Source organism: Chiloscyllium punctatum, chromosome 19 (assembly GCF_047496795.1).
Source record: "Chiloscyllium punctatum isolate Juve2018m chromosome 19, sChiPun1.3, whole genome shotgun sequence".
Taxonomy (NCBI): Eukaryota; Metazoa; Chordata; class Chondrichthyes; order Orectolobiformes; family Hemiscylliidae; genus Chiloscyllium; species Chiloscyllium punctatum.
In genome coordinates, this window is record NC_092757.1 from 58,863,062 (window position 1) to 58,876,930 (window position 13,869).

Here is a 13,869-nt window from a genome sequence, read left to right on the forward strand (position 1 = left end):
TGTCTTTTAAATGTTGTAACTGTACTTCCATCCACCATTACCTATGTCAGTTCTGCCACACACTAACCTGTCTCTATGTAAAAATATTGCTCCTCATGTCTTTTTAAATCTTTCTCCTTTTACCTTAAAAAATATGCTCCCACATCTTAGGGAAAAGACCTTTGCTATTCAATTTATCTATGCCTCATGATTCTGTAAATCACTATGCTCCAGTGAAAAAAAGTCCCAGCTTATACAGACTTTCATCGTAGTTCAAACCCTCCATTCCCAGCAACATCCTGGTAAATCATTTTTGAGCCTGCTCCAGTTTAATAGTATTCTTCCTATAACAGCATGACCGCATTGCACACAGTACTCTAGCAGAGCCCTCACCAATGTTCTGTACAACCTCAATATGAGATCCCAACTCCTATACTCAAAGGTCTGAGCAATGTAGGCAAGTGTGTTGAACGACTTCTTAATTACCATGTCCACCTGTGACAAATTTCAAAGAATTATGTAACTAAACCCCTAGGTGTCTCTGTTCTACAACACTACCCAGGGCCTTATAATTAATTATATATAAGCCCTGTCCTTGTTTGTTTTATCAAAATACAATACCTCACGTTTATCTAAATTAAACTCCATCTGCCACTCCTCAGCCCATTGACCCAGTTGATCAAGATCTCTGTAATCTTGGATAATTTTCTTCACAGTCCACTACACTACCAATGTTGGTGTCATCTGCAAAGTTACTAGCTGTTTCCTATATTGTCATCAAAGTCATTTATATAAAAAGACCAAAAGTACCGATCCCCGTGGAACACTGCTGGTCACAGGCCTTCAATCAGAAGAACAACCCTCCACTATCATCTGCGGTCTCCTACAGTAAAGCCAATTTTATATCCAATTAGCAAGCTCACCCTGAATCCCATATGTCCTAACTTTACTCATGAATCTACCATGCATTAAACTATCATGACAAAAGGCATGAGTGAGTATCAGTAGAGTTCAAATATAGAAACAGAAGAAATAACACTGTCCTACATGTCTGTTACTCATTTTGATCATAAACGTATCAAGAATATTAATTCTACATTTCATTTCTTATAATATTACGATGCCATTATCATCTATAGAAATAAAAAGAAATACCTGCGTATTTAGCAGCTTTGGCTGCTGCATATCCACCTGTAATGAAGGGAATGACAATTTATGACAAAGCAGTGATTGGCTAAAAAGTAGAACAATGAATATCATTATGAAGACCAAGTTTCATTTTATTCACGATAAGCTTGAAATTTTCAATATTACCAAACAAAAATTGTTCAAGTACAATTAGCAAATTATATTACAAAAGTGAAATACCCATAATACAAGATTGTTGCAGGTCCTCAAAAGTTCTCACATTACCCAGAAAATGAATCCACCAGTGAGTGAAAAGTCACCTCATAAATAGAATGGAAAGAAACAATCAGCTGCTCCTCCAAAAATGGTCTAGTTTTCCCTATGCTTTTTGCAGGCTACTTTGTCTTCGACGGGGTCAAGCTTATGTTGTGGGAGCTGCATTATCCAGGCAAATGGGGATTTTCAATCACACTCTTTACTTGTACCTTTTAGATGGTATATAGGCTTTGGAGGAGCCAGAAGAGAGTTACTCTCTGCAAGATTTCTAGCCTCTGATCTGCTCTTCTAGCCACAGTATTTTATGGCTAGTCTAATTCAATTTATGTTCAATGTAACCCCCAGCAATGGTAATTTCAATGAATATCAGGGGGCAATGTTTAGATTCTTTTTTGCTGGAGATGGTCATTGCCTGGCACTTGAGTTGTGCAAGTGTACTTTCAGTACATGCTGCACCTGGACATGGGCAGCTTCACTTCTAGTTTACAGCTGAATAAGTTTTGGAGCTACCATAGTTGGAAAAAAAATGTAATGGATTTGACTGGATCAGGCACCATTAATTGTCAAATTTAGTCTGAGATTGAGACCAGCAGTATAATAGAGAGGTCTGTCACTGCCTGGTTAAAATGTTTCAGCCTTGTACCTGTACAACGGAAAGCTGTTATCTCACCAGTCTGTGGAAGATAGCTTATGGTGGTAGACTTTTGTGTGGAAGTGTGTCTTTTATTGAAAAATAACTTTTGTTAGTTTAAGCCTATTATTTTGTACTAATTTAAATACGCTGGCATCTGGGAAATTAATGTTTTGCTTGGGTGCTGTGGCTCTAAACTTAGTGGAGAATTGACCATTATTAAAGATATTGATGAAGTATTTTAATTCTCCTCTTGCGCAAGCCCAATACCACATATGATAATTTAAAAAAAGTATTGCTATTATTTGATGTTATCATCGAATGAGTTCGTGAAAATGAAAAGATGTCTCCCAAAAACCAAAATTAGGCCTTGGGAAAATCTCAAGGGATAGACTTGAAATATTATTTTGGCATCTGCTGTGGATGCCAGAATCCTGTATTTAAAAAAAATAAAGTTCTTAATTACCGCAAATGCTGCCAAAGTTGTTGAGCATTTTTTGCATTGTTGTTTTATTTAAAATCACATTTGGGGAGTCAGTAGCATAACAATATTGTCAATGGATTAGTAACACTGAAACACAGGCTGTCATTCTGGGTACATGAGCTAAAATCTCACCACGGCACATGGCGAAATTTCAATTCACTTAAATAAATCTGCTACATCTAATGGCAGTCACAAAATCGCTGCTGGTTGTCATTAAAACCCATCGGGTTCTCCAAAGTTCTTTCAAGAAGATCTGCTTTTCTTATCTGTTTGGCTTACAAGATGACTCAAAGTCCACAGCAATTGCCTAATAAGCCACTTATCAGTTCTATAGAACAGTCACAAAGTCTGAAGAGAAAATCAAATTGGGCAGACTGCTTGACATTAACCCAGGCATCAGAAATTACTACAGTGAACGCAATCTTGTTGACTCTGCAAAGTTCTCAATACTCACATCTCAGGTCTTTTGCCAAATTTAGAAGGGCTACGCTACAACAAGTCGCAGCAGCCTGAAAGAGTAATACTCACGCAATTGGTATATTACAGCCAATGACACATGTCACAGCAATCACCATTCTTGAGATCAGCATCACCACAGGGAGCAGCAAAGTGTTACATAGTTTGGAGGGAATCACCTACAGAGTTGTTAACATTGACCCTATGAAATCTTGTGGCATCAGGCCAAATAATCAGCAAGGAAATTTCTTGTCAATTATGAACACTAATTAGAAAATGAGCCCAGGGTAGCAAGAGCACAATGTACTTCTGATGGGAGACTGCATGGCCATCATGAGGAATAGTTCAGTGGTATCACTACTCACTGAACTGTTGTAATCTTAAAGGAATACACTGTTTGACAGGGCCTATGGCAGTTGATGAGGGAACCAACAAGAGGGAGAAATGTTCTTTACATCAGCCTCACCAATCTATTTGTTGCACACATATGTGACAGTATTGCTCAGTCCAAGCAGATACAAAGTCCCATCTGCAAATTGAGGATATGCTCCAAAGTATTGCATGGGACAACAATCGTCTTTGACCCTCCTGACAAACCCTAATGTCCTGACACTCCCCCATTCCACTCAATCTGAGCTGACCATCCCTCACCATCTGAATACTTTAATGACCCTCCAATTCAGCCCAATCTTAATGCTCCTATCGCTCAATTATTACTCTGACCACACCTCCTAAAATCTCCAACTTCCCCGATCCCCTAAATACTCCTGACTGGACTCAGCTGTTGCCCTACCATAACTACTTCATGAACCCCACCAACCTGTCTCTGTCCCATAACATAGCTAGCAGCTGCTCTGATAACTATTCCTGACCTGACCAAGCCACTCTCCTGACTCAACCTGATTACCTACCTTATCCTCCTGTCACCTTCCTTTACACCTCACCATATCATTTACTACACTCATCCAGAAATCATAATTAACAATGAAAAGCTGTTTAAAATGTCCCAAAATGTTTCAAAAGTATGAGTGAATTAATTTAGCAGAACATGCTTAGTGCTGTAGAAAGCAGTGTTTCTTAGCTTCTCCTCATGATCCACACGACAAAGGACACCAATTTCAGGTATTTTCCATGTTTCTAAGTAGGCCAGGATTGGAAGTCCCACCAGAAATGCAGAACTCAACTGGGTGAAGTAAGTAGGAGCAGGAGAAGAAAATCTGGCAATGATTGTTATTCCAAGAAAATCCAGACCTAATATTTCAGATAATAATTGACGTGACCATTGATTAAATCACAAGTAAATGCACAAATAAGGGACATGGTTGCAACTTTGCAATAGATGAGCTAGCTGACTGAATATTGAACTTGTCATAGCACTTACCTCAATGGAAGTGCCCTGAAAGGACATTCTGACCCGAACCAAAGGTTAAACCTTGTAACACCATCCCTTTCACAGGATTTTCATAATATGCACTCAGTGATGATTGGATCAGGGTTTCCATTATAATGCAGGGGAGTTTTAATACGGTCTATCTCAGAGTTAAGCTTACACAGTGAGCAGATGGCTAGGGCCCTACTTATAAAGTTGTCAATAAAATTGATCTTGTAGCATTTGGGACTGAAGGAATCCCAAAGTTGACCAGTAACCAGAAGTGTTTGGTAAATAGTAAAGAAACTATTTACTGACTTCTTAACTGTACATCGAGAAAGAGGAGCTCATTTGATTGAACAATTTCAACGGTAAACTGAGTGAAGGACAGAACATATTCACCGGGGTAACAAACTTCTTTAATGTGATTGAAATATTGCAAACATGTCATCTACATATGGAAGGATGTAGTTTATAGGCGTTTGTGCTCAACCAGCCTGTGATTACAAGTCTCAAAAGAATATCCACCATTAAGATATGATTCTGGGATGGGAAATGATTTATTAAATGACCTGAACTGTGCTGAAAGTTACATCAGTTAAGGTTAGTGTTAGGATTAGGGTTTTGATTCGATTGGGTTAGTTTCTGATATCTCTCCTATAAGAACCTGTGTTTGATTTTACCTTTTTTTGTCATGGGGGTGTTTATGCGGATGTTTCAAGTATTTGGAACAACATCATTAAGTTGCAATAGTCAACTGGGCTTTCAGTAGGGTAAGTTATTCTAAATTTAGTTCTCTTTTGTTAGTGTTTCATTCAGTAGTCAATAAATCGTTTTGTAGAAACTGCATGTTAATTATGCCCTGTTGGGTTTTATTGCCTTGACACCCACCTAATATGTGTCGAGAGTGTGGTGCTGGAAAACACAGCAGGTTAGGCAGCATCAGAGAATCAGGAGAATCGATGGTTTGGCCAAAAGCCCTTCAACATATGTGGCTAAAAGCTGTGCACCATTCAGGTCATTGTCCAGTATCCTGCTAGTAGGCACGATGGCTTTATTCTGTAGTGGTCCACTGTACAAGCTGCAGTTGAGCCACCATTGCCAAAAGATGACTATTAAGTGACAAGGGTCATCAGCTCTAATGTCTAAGGCATTTGCCTAGTGACTCCAGCATCAGATCCACATATAAGTGTACAGAATGCATACAACGACAAAAAACATTCTTGCTACATATTTTTTTTACAGCAGATAATTGGCATGCTGGAACAATGCTTCTCCTGCCTGGATGGGCCCTGCAGAACTCAGCAGAGTTGGTGCCAAAATTCTGTGGTTTGCTGCTCCATATAATCATGAGAGAAGACAGCTTGTTACTAATTGCATAATAAGCAGCTAAGAATAGGAACTTAAGAAAGGAAAGGAGCAGTAGGGGCAGAAGACATGGGTGAGAAGCATGAGCAAAAGGAAGGAGGCAAGCTGATAAGTTCCTATTTGGTCAGACAGTCAATAAAATATTATCCACATGCCATACTTTATTAACAGCCTCAATTCCCATTCATCAACAGTGTCACACTGTCCTTGTCCACTATCACTGAACACCACAGTGCTTGTTTAGTCTCAAATAACCAGAAAATAGACTGTCATACAGCACAGAAACAAACTTTTTGGTCCAGCTCATCTGTGCTGACAAGACATCCCAATTTGACCTAATCTCACTTGCCAGCATTTGGCTCATACCCCTCTAAACCCTTCCTTTTCATATACCATCCAGATGCCTTTTAAATGTTGTAGTTGTACCCGCCTCTATCATTTCCTCTGGCAGCTCATTCCATATACACACCACTCTTCAGGCCCTTTTAAAATCTTTTCCCTCTCACCTTAAACCTATGCTTTCTAGTTTTGGATTCCTCCACCCAAGGAAAATGACCTTGGCTATTCACCCTATCCATGCTTATGATTTTATAAATCTCCACCTCCAAAAGTCCCAGGGAAAACTGCCCCAACCTTTTCAGCCTGTTCCTTCTAAGTCAAATCCTCCAGTCCCAGCAACATCCTTGTAAATCTTTTCTGCACCCTCTCAAGTATCGGAAAGATGTTGTGAAACTTGAAAGGATTCAGAAAAGATTTGCAAGAATGTTGCTAGGGTTGGAGGATTTGAGCTATAGGCAGAGGTTGAATAGGCTGGGGCTGTTTTCCCTGGAGCATCACAGGCTGAGGGGTGGCCTTATAGAGGTTTATAAAATCATGAAGGGCATGGATAGGACAAATAGACAAAGTCTTTTCCCTGGGGTAGTGGAGTCCAGAACTAGAGAGCATAGGTTTAGGGTGAAAAGGGAAAGATATAAAAGAGACTTAAGGGGCAACTTTTTCACGCAGAGGATGGTATGTGTATGGAATGAGCTGCCAGAGGAAGTGGTGGTGGCTAGTACAATTACAACATTTAAAAGGAATCTGGATAGGAAGAGTTTGGAGGGATATGGCCTAGGTTAGGTTGGGATATCTCGGACGAGTTGAATTGAAGGGTCTGTTTCCGTGCTGTACATCTCTGACTCTAAGTACAACAACATCCTTTTTATAGAAAGACAATGAGAATTGTATGCAGTATTCTAAGGGTGGCCTCATCAATGTCCTATACTACTTCAACATGACATCTCAACTCCTCTACTTAATGGTCAGACCATTGAAGGCAAGCATGTCAAACGCCTTTTTCACCACCCTATCTATCTGTGACTTCACTTTCAAGGAACTATGCAGCTACACCCCTATGTCTCTTTGTTCGGCAATTTATATTAACTCTATAAATCCTGGCCTGGTTTGCCTTTCCAAAATGCAGCACCTCACATTTATCTAAATTATACTTCATCTGCCACTTCTTGGCCCATTCTAAAGATACCATTGTACTCTGAAATAATCTTCTTCACTGTCCACTTATTTTATTGGCATCTGCAAACCTACCAACCCTGCTTCTTATATTCATATCCAATTAATTTATATAAATTATAAAAAGCAGTGAACCCAGCACTGATCCTTGTGGCGCACTGCTGGTCACAGGCCTCCAGTCTGAAAAGCAACCCTCTATGACCACCCTCTGTCTCCTACCCTTAAGCCAATTTTGCATTTCATTGGCTAGCTCCCCCTGGCTCCCATGTGGTCTAACCTTACTAACCAGTCTACTGTTTGGAACCTCATCAAATATTTTGCTGAATTCCATATAGACATCTACCACTCTGTCTTCATTAATCTTCTTTGCTACCTCTTCAAAAACCTTAATCAAGTTAGTGAGGCACAGTTCCCTTTAAATAAAGCCATGTTGACTATCCCTAATCAGTCCCTGCCTTTCCAAATGCATGTAAATCCTGTCCCTCAGAATCCTCTGCAACAACTTACCCACCACTGACATAAAGCTCATTGGTCTATAGACTCCTGGTTTTTACTTGCAACCTTTGTTAAATAATGGTATCACATCAGCCAACTTCCAATCTTCTGGCACCACACCCATTGTGTCGATAATACAAATATCTCAGCAAGGTGCCGAGCAATCTCTTCCCTAGCTTCCCACAAAGCTCTGGGATATACCTGATCAGGTTCTATTCCAAATAAAATGTATATATTGCAATGTACTGCATATAAAATTCAACCAACCCTAGCAAATTCTGTTGGTGGTTGTCATCTATATGTGCTGTGCTGTAGATGTGCTGTGGCTACAACATGACTACTGGCACATTTTTGATTTTATAACGGACAACACTGCAGGTGGCCTTCAAGGCCTAGCACTGCTTGAGTTCTAGTAGTCTAGGACCGGGAACATTATCCAGAAAATTACAGCTCGACCTTTTATCATTGCTTTCAGTAATATATTCATTTAATTTGTGAGAATACTAAGAAGTGCAATATTTGATAACATTTATATATTAACTTTATATATTTCAAATATGTGGAATATATGAAAGCTTTTGTCTGACAGCCTTACATATTAGGAAATTGCAAATACATTTCACATTTACTAGACTTGTCCATTGATGTAAATGCCAATATGCTAAATAATCTTTGTGATAACAGTGTATCTGCTTCAATAAATCATTATCTCTAAGTAGTGTTCAATTCTCCTCAAACACATTGTCACATAGTACCACAGGGACACAGAAATTCTGTGGATACACTGCCATCATTACAAAATTAAAAGATACTGTGGTAATACCAGCAGTGTTACGCATCAAGATTAATGGAATTGCACTATTGAATTTGAATTTACAATGTTGTAACAGATTTTAAAGAAAGAACCTACCAGCATTGTATGGAATTCCATAGCCACCTGCAATATAAATAATAACGTTCGTAATATAATTCAAAAATAAAATCTCGTTTGTATTAAATTACATCCTGTACAGAGTCTGAAAACTAGTGATAAATGTGAAAACATAGGCATAATGTAGTCATATAACATTGTGTGATGGAAGAAATTGGAACATACCTATTGCTATTCCCTCAATTATCATATTCTCCAAACAACCATAGAAAGCATCAAATACTTCCAAACGTTATTAAACACTTCTGAGGAATTTGAACATGGATCCCTGACTCAGAGGTGGAGACACTGTCACTGTGCCACAAGATCCAACATTTTTTTTAATCAATCTGTTACAGCATCTCTGGGGTGGGTGGGATTTGAATTATCTGACTCAGTTATCTGTGCAAAAGACCTTCTTTTTAAATTCCACAAGATGAGTTGAGAGTTGAAGCAACATTCCCAGAACTTTAGCTCCGGCGGCCAAGTTACTATTCTAGTGACATTACTACTTTGCCACATCTCCCCAGACACCTCTAAACATTTTATAATCAATCTGTACATAAATGATTTTTCAAAACTCTGGAACAGGTGACACTTGAACTTTGGTCTCTTGGCTCAGAGGTAAGGATACTACCACTGCACCACAAAAGCCCTCCAAACTTCAAGAACCATACAAACAGACAGAAGAAATTAGCCAGCAACAAATTGATAGGTTAATTACCTATTTAAAACTCATTGATATGCAATCGTTCCTGCTGCTTAATGAGCCTAAGGTTAAGATACCGTGTCAGCTGGACCACTAAGTTACAAAACAGTGCTGCACGTAGATTGATGCCCATATCTTGCATAATTCTGGTGGGCATTCACTGTACATGCTGTAATACCTACAATACTGCATGTTATGACTCACCCTCACACTATGTATGTGTGCCACAAATTCAATTTCAGAGCACTTGGGGTACACCCAAAAGAGTAGACATCAACATGCTCGATTTCTCATCTGTCATTTCTAACTAAAGGCAATGTGCTTTTCTGCTGAAATCTAGCCTCAGTTCTGCTATACCTGCTCACTTTTATCTCTGCATAATCATTTGCATTACTAAATATGATTTACAAACTGTACATACCTGGTAGTTTAGGAGAGAGCACAGGATAACCAACAGGTACTCCTACTCCAAAGCCACCATAACCTATCAGAATGAATAAGAAAATTAAAGTAAAGGAATCAATTTTAATGTACAATTAAATGTAAGCAAGCTAAGGGTGTGATGATATTCATCTTCAGATCTAAAAGAACAAATAAATGTATGTATGAAAGAAGGCTGAGGTTCCTTTCTTTAGACAAAGGAAAACTGAATGATGACAACAGTTTAAAATTTGTCTGGGCAGCTGTAGAGTTGATACTTCCATATGCGCAGGAGCCCAAAAATTAGACTACATCAATAAGACAGCAACTCATAAATCCAATAATGAATTCAGAAGAAAAAAAAACTTTCTTACACAATAGTTAGAATGTGGATCTTGCTATAATATGGAGTATTTGAGGAAAGTAACATCGATGCAATTATTGACTGTCTCAAATACAAGATGACAGAAAGCATTATAAGTATACACTGCTAGGATTAGATGCAGTCTGTAGGAGGAGGTTCATATGCAGCATAATTACCAGAGTGGGCCAACTGAATTGAGTGGATTGTTTCTGTTCACACGTAAATTATGAGGCTTAGTTCTAATTAATAAGTAACGCTTGGGGCCAGGTGAAATTAAATTACAATATGTACAAACGTATTGCTGAGGTCATTCAAACCTATTAACAAAGTAAGGAAAATTAATGACTTGCCTTTAACAAAGAAAGTGACTAGCTTGTGAAGAAAGTGAAAAATATTTTACAACATTGGATAAATGAGCAAAAGCATTTCAAATGGCCTCTCCATCCTACTCTGCCGCTGAATATGATCATGGCTAACACCCTACCCAGAACATTCAGAATCTTGGAAGTTTCAAGGCGACCATCTCTTATTTTTCTAAACTTCAGAAAAGCTCAGCTCCAATTTATTCAGTCTCTCATTAAAGGACTACCCATTCATTCAAGAAATCAATCCTAATGCGCCCTTCCTGTATCACTTCCAAGATAAGTATCTGCTTCTTCAGAAATGGAGACCAAAACTGCGAGCCTGTATGCTCTCACCAAGGTTCTATATAATTTTTGCAAGGTTGCTTTATTCCAATTTTTGTGAGATTTACAGCAGAGTAAAAGGCCCTTTGGCCCATCATAACAATGCTAGTCAAAAGCAGCCACATAAGTATTTTAGTCCCATTTTTCAGCACTTAGCCCATAGCTTTATATGCCTTGGCATCACAACTGCACATCTAAATACTTTTAAATGCCATGGAAGGCTTCTGCCTTTAATTACCCTTACAGGCAGTAATTCCAGATTCCAATCACTGTCTGGGTGAAAATATATTTTCTCATTTCCTCTACCTAAACCTTCTGCTCTGTACCTTTAAATTTATGCCCGTGGTCACTGATCCCTCCATCAAGGAGAAATGTTTTTTCCTATCGATTCTACCTAGACCCCTCATAATTTTTACATATCTCAATGAAGTCCCCTCTCAATCTCCTCTAAAGGGAACAACTGCAGTCTGTCCAATCACTCTTCATAACTGAAACTTCCTAGAAAAGGCAACACCTTGGTAAACCTTCTTTGCACTCTCTACAGTGGAATCTTATCTCTCTTATAATGTGGATTCTAGAACTGCACACAATACTGTAGATGTGGTCTAACCTCTATCTTATATAGTCCCAGTATAACCTTCTTGCTCTTAAACTCTATGCTTTGGCAAATAAAGGCAAGTATCCCACGTCTTAACCACTTTATCCACTTGTTCTGATACCTTAAATGACCGGTGGACCCACAGACCACTGTCCTTCTGATCCTCAGTGCTTCCCAGGTGTCTACTGTCTATCAAGTATTCCCTGCCTAGTTTGTTCTGCCCAAGTGCATTACCTCACATTTATCCAGATTGCATTTCATTTGCCACCACTACGCCTAAATGACCAGCCCCATATCCCCTTGTAATCTAAGGTTATATGCCTCCATATTTAGCATCCTAGCAATTTTCTTTTATCATCTGCAAACTTACTGATCAACCCTCCAACATTTAAATCATTTATATAAACCACAACAGTAAGGACCTGTGGGAGCCCATTGGACACAGACTTCCAAACAGAAAAACACCAATCAACCATAATCCTAAGCTTCCTGCCACTCAGCCAATTGTGGATTCAATTTGCTAAATTTCCTTAAACCAAGGGCTAATTATCATTTCCCTCCAAATTGCATACTAACTTTGTGTCTTTGTCCAATGACAACTACATCTTTTTGAATATCAACATGTCTTAGTTTCACACTTTTTCAAAATATTCTTTGTTCAATTCTTAATATGATAAACTTACACTGCCGTTTACTAAATGAAATGGTGCTAGAGTATGAGAGAATTGCAACTTTTTTGTTTGAATAAGGATGCAAAGATAAACACAAGGACTACTGACCAAGCAGTTTAACATCAATAGTGGGAAAACATTGACAAATAAGCTGAAGTAAAATTAAATCAGTTGGATAAGTATGGTTTAATTAAGCTTAGTCAACACAGTTTTGGTAAGGAAAAAGTGAGGACTGCAGATGCTGGAGATCAGAGTCGAGAGTGTGATGCTGGAAAGTACAGCTAGTCAGGCAGCATCGCAGGAGCAGGAGAATCGACGTTTCAAGCATAAGCTCTTCTTTCCTGATGAAGGGCTTATGCCCGAAACACCGATTCTCCTCCTCCTCGGATGCTGCCTGCTCTGCTATGCTTTTCCAGCACCACATTCTCGACATAGTTTTGTTAAGGTCAAATCGTGTTTAACTAACTTGATTGAGTTTATTAATGAAGTAGTAGATGCTTGATTATGTTACTCAATTTATGTAGTGTATAAGGACTTCTGAAAATCATTGATAATTTTCTGTATAATGGACTTCCTGTTTTCAGTAATTTTATCCTCTGAATGATTCTACATTTATACAACAATGTATTTAATAGATAATAGGATATATTCTGACTTGCTTAGGCTTAGGATCTATTTTATTTGCTTATTTCTGTTATACTACATTACAAGTGTCAATATTAGATTAGGTATGGATATAAATAGATAGAAAGTAATCTATCTTTACCTGCTGGGTATCCATACTGGCCACCAACACCTGCAATAAGAGCCAGAATGACAAATTACAAAATGCAATAGGAAATCAATCTAAATATTACATAGTAATTATTAAGTGTAAGAAGGACTCCACCAAACAGATTGAAAATAATTTGTTGACTGTTTTCTACACAATGTTTTTGATGTTTCACACTGGCAAATTGGTAATTGTCTCACCTTACAAAAATCATTCAGTTTCTCCAATTCAAGAATGCACTCTAATGTCTCCCATTAGACATCTTGGGATGTCAGGAATAACAAGGGCTGAATCTCAATATTTTGGCAACATGTCAATTTAGTTGAGTTCCATGAAGGGTTTCTCTACCCGAGGCCCAGGGAGATTCCTTGTCATATTGTCCCAAAAATATCTCATTAATGACTCTGAGATACCTCTCTGAACTGAAACTAACTTGATTCTATCATTTCACAATATCCAGAAGGACTTGCCACTGTTCAGAAATGCCATAGCAGACCAGCATCCTTGGAGCTGTGCCACCTTTAAAAGGTTATTGCATATCCTGAGAAACATTATTGGTCCGGAGATGCTTTTACACTTTGTGGTGTTGCCTCAGACATGACAGAAGAAATTCCTCCTTATCTCAGACTTAAATTAGCACCCCTTTATTCTGAGACTATGCTCTTTGTTCTAAACTCTCTCATGAGGGGAAACATCCTCTCAACATTTACCCTGTCAAACCCCTTAAGAATCTTATGCTTCAATAAGTTCACAAGTATATAAGAAATAGGAACAGAATTAGGCCATTCAGCCCATCGAGTCTGCTCTACCATTAGATCATGGCTGATCTGGTCCTCATTCTCATTTTCCTGCCTTCTCCCATTAACTCTTCAACCCATTACCAATTAAAAATCTAACTTCTCAAAGAACAAAGAACATAGAAAATTACATCATAGGAACCAGGCCTTCGGCCTGCACCGATCCAGATCCCCTATCTAAACCTGTTACCTATTTTCTAAAGATCTGCTCCCTGCCCATTCATGTATCTGTCTAGATACATCTTAA

At 38.5% G+C, this 13,869-nt stretch overlaps 1 protein-coding gene across 10 annotated transcripts in view; it reads right to left on the reverse strand.

Moving 5' to 3' along the window:
- The window catches only part of elna (elastin a), a 275,816-nt gene that overhangs the window by 179,829 nt on the left and 82,118 nt on the right, over nt 1-13,869 (reverse strand). For all 10 annotated transcript variants that reach the window (XM_072589478.1, XM_072589481.1, XM_072589479.1 and 7 more), the window contains exons 7-10: nt 12,820-12,849; nt 9,736-9,798; nt 8,606-8,632; nt 1,135-1,170 (exon numbers count right to left, since the gene is read on the reverse strand). In XM_072589478.1, coding sequence (XP_072445579.1) covers nt 1,135-1,170; nt 8,606-8,632; nt 9,736-9,798; nt 12,820-12,849 — 156 coding nt within the window. The remainder of the gene's footprint in view (nt 1-1,134; nt 1,171-8,605; nt 8,633-9,735; nt 9,799-12,819; nt 12,850-13,869) is intronic.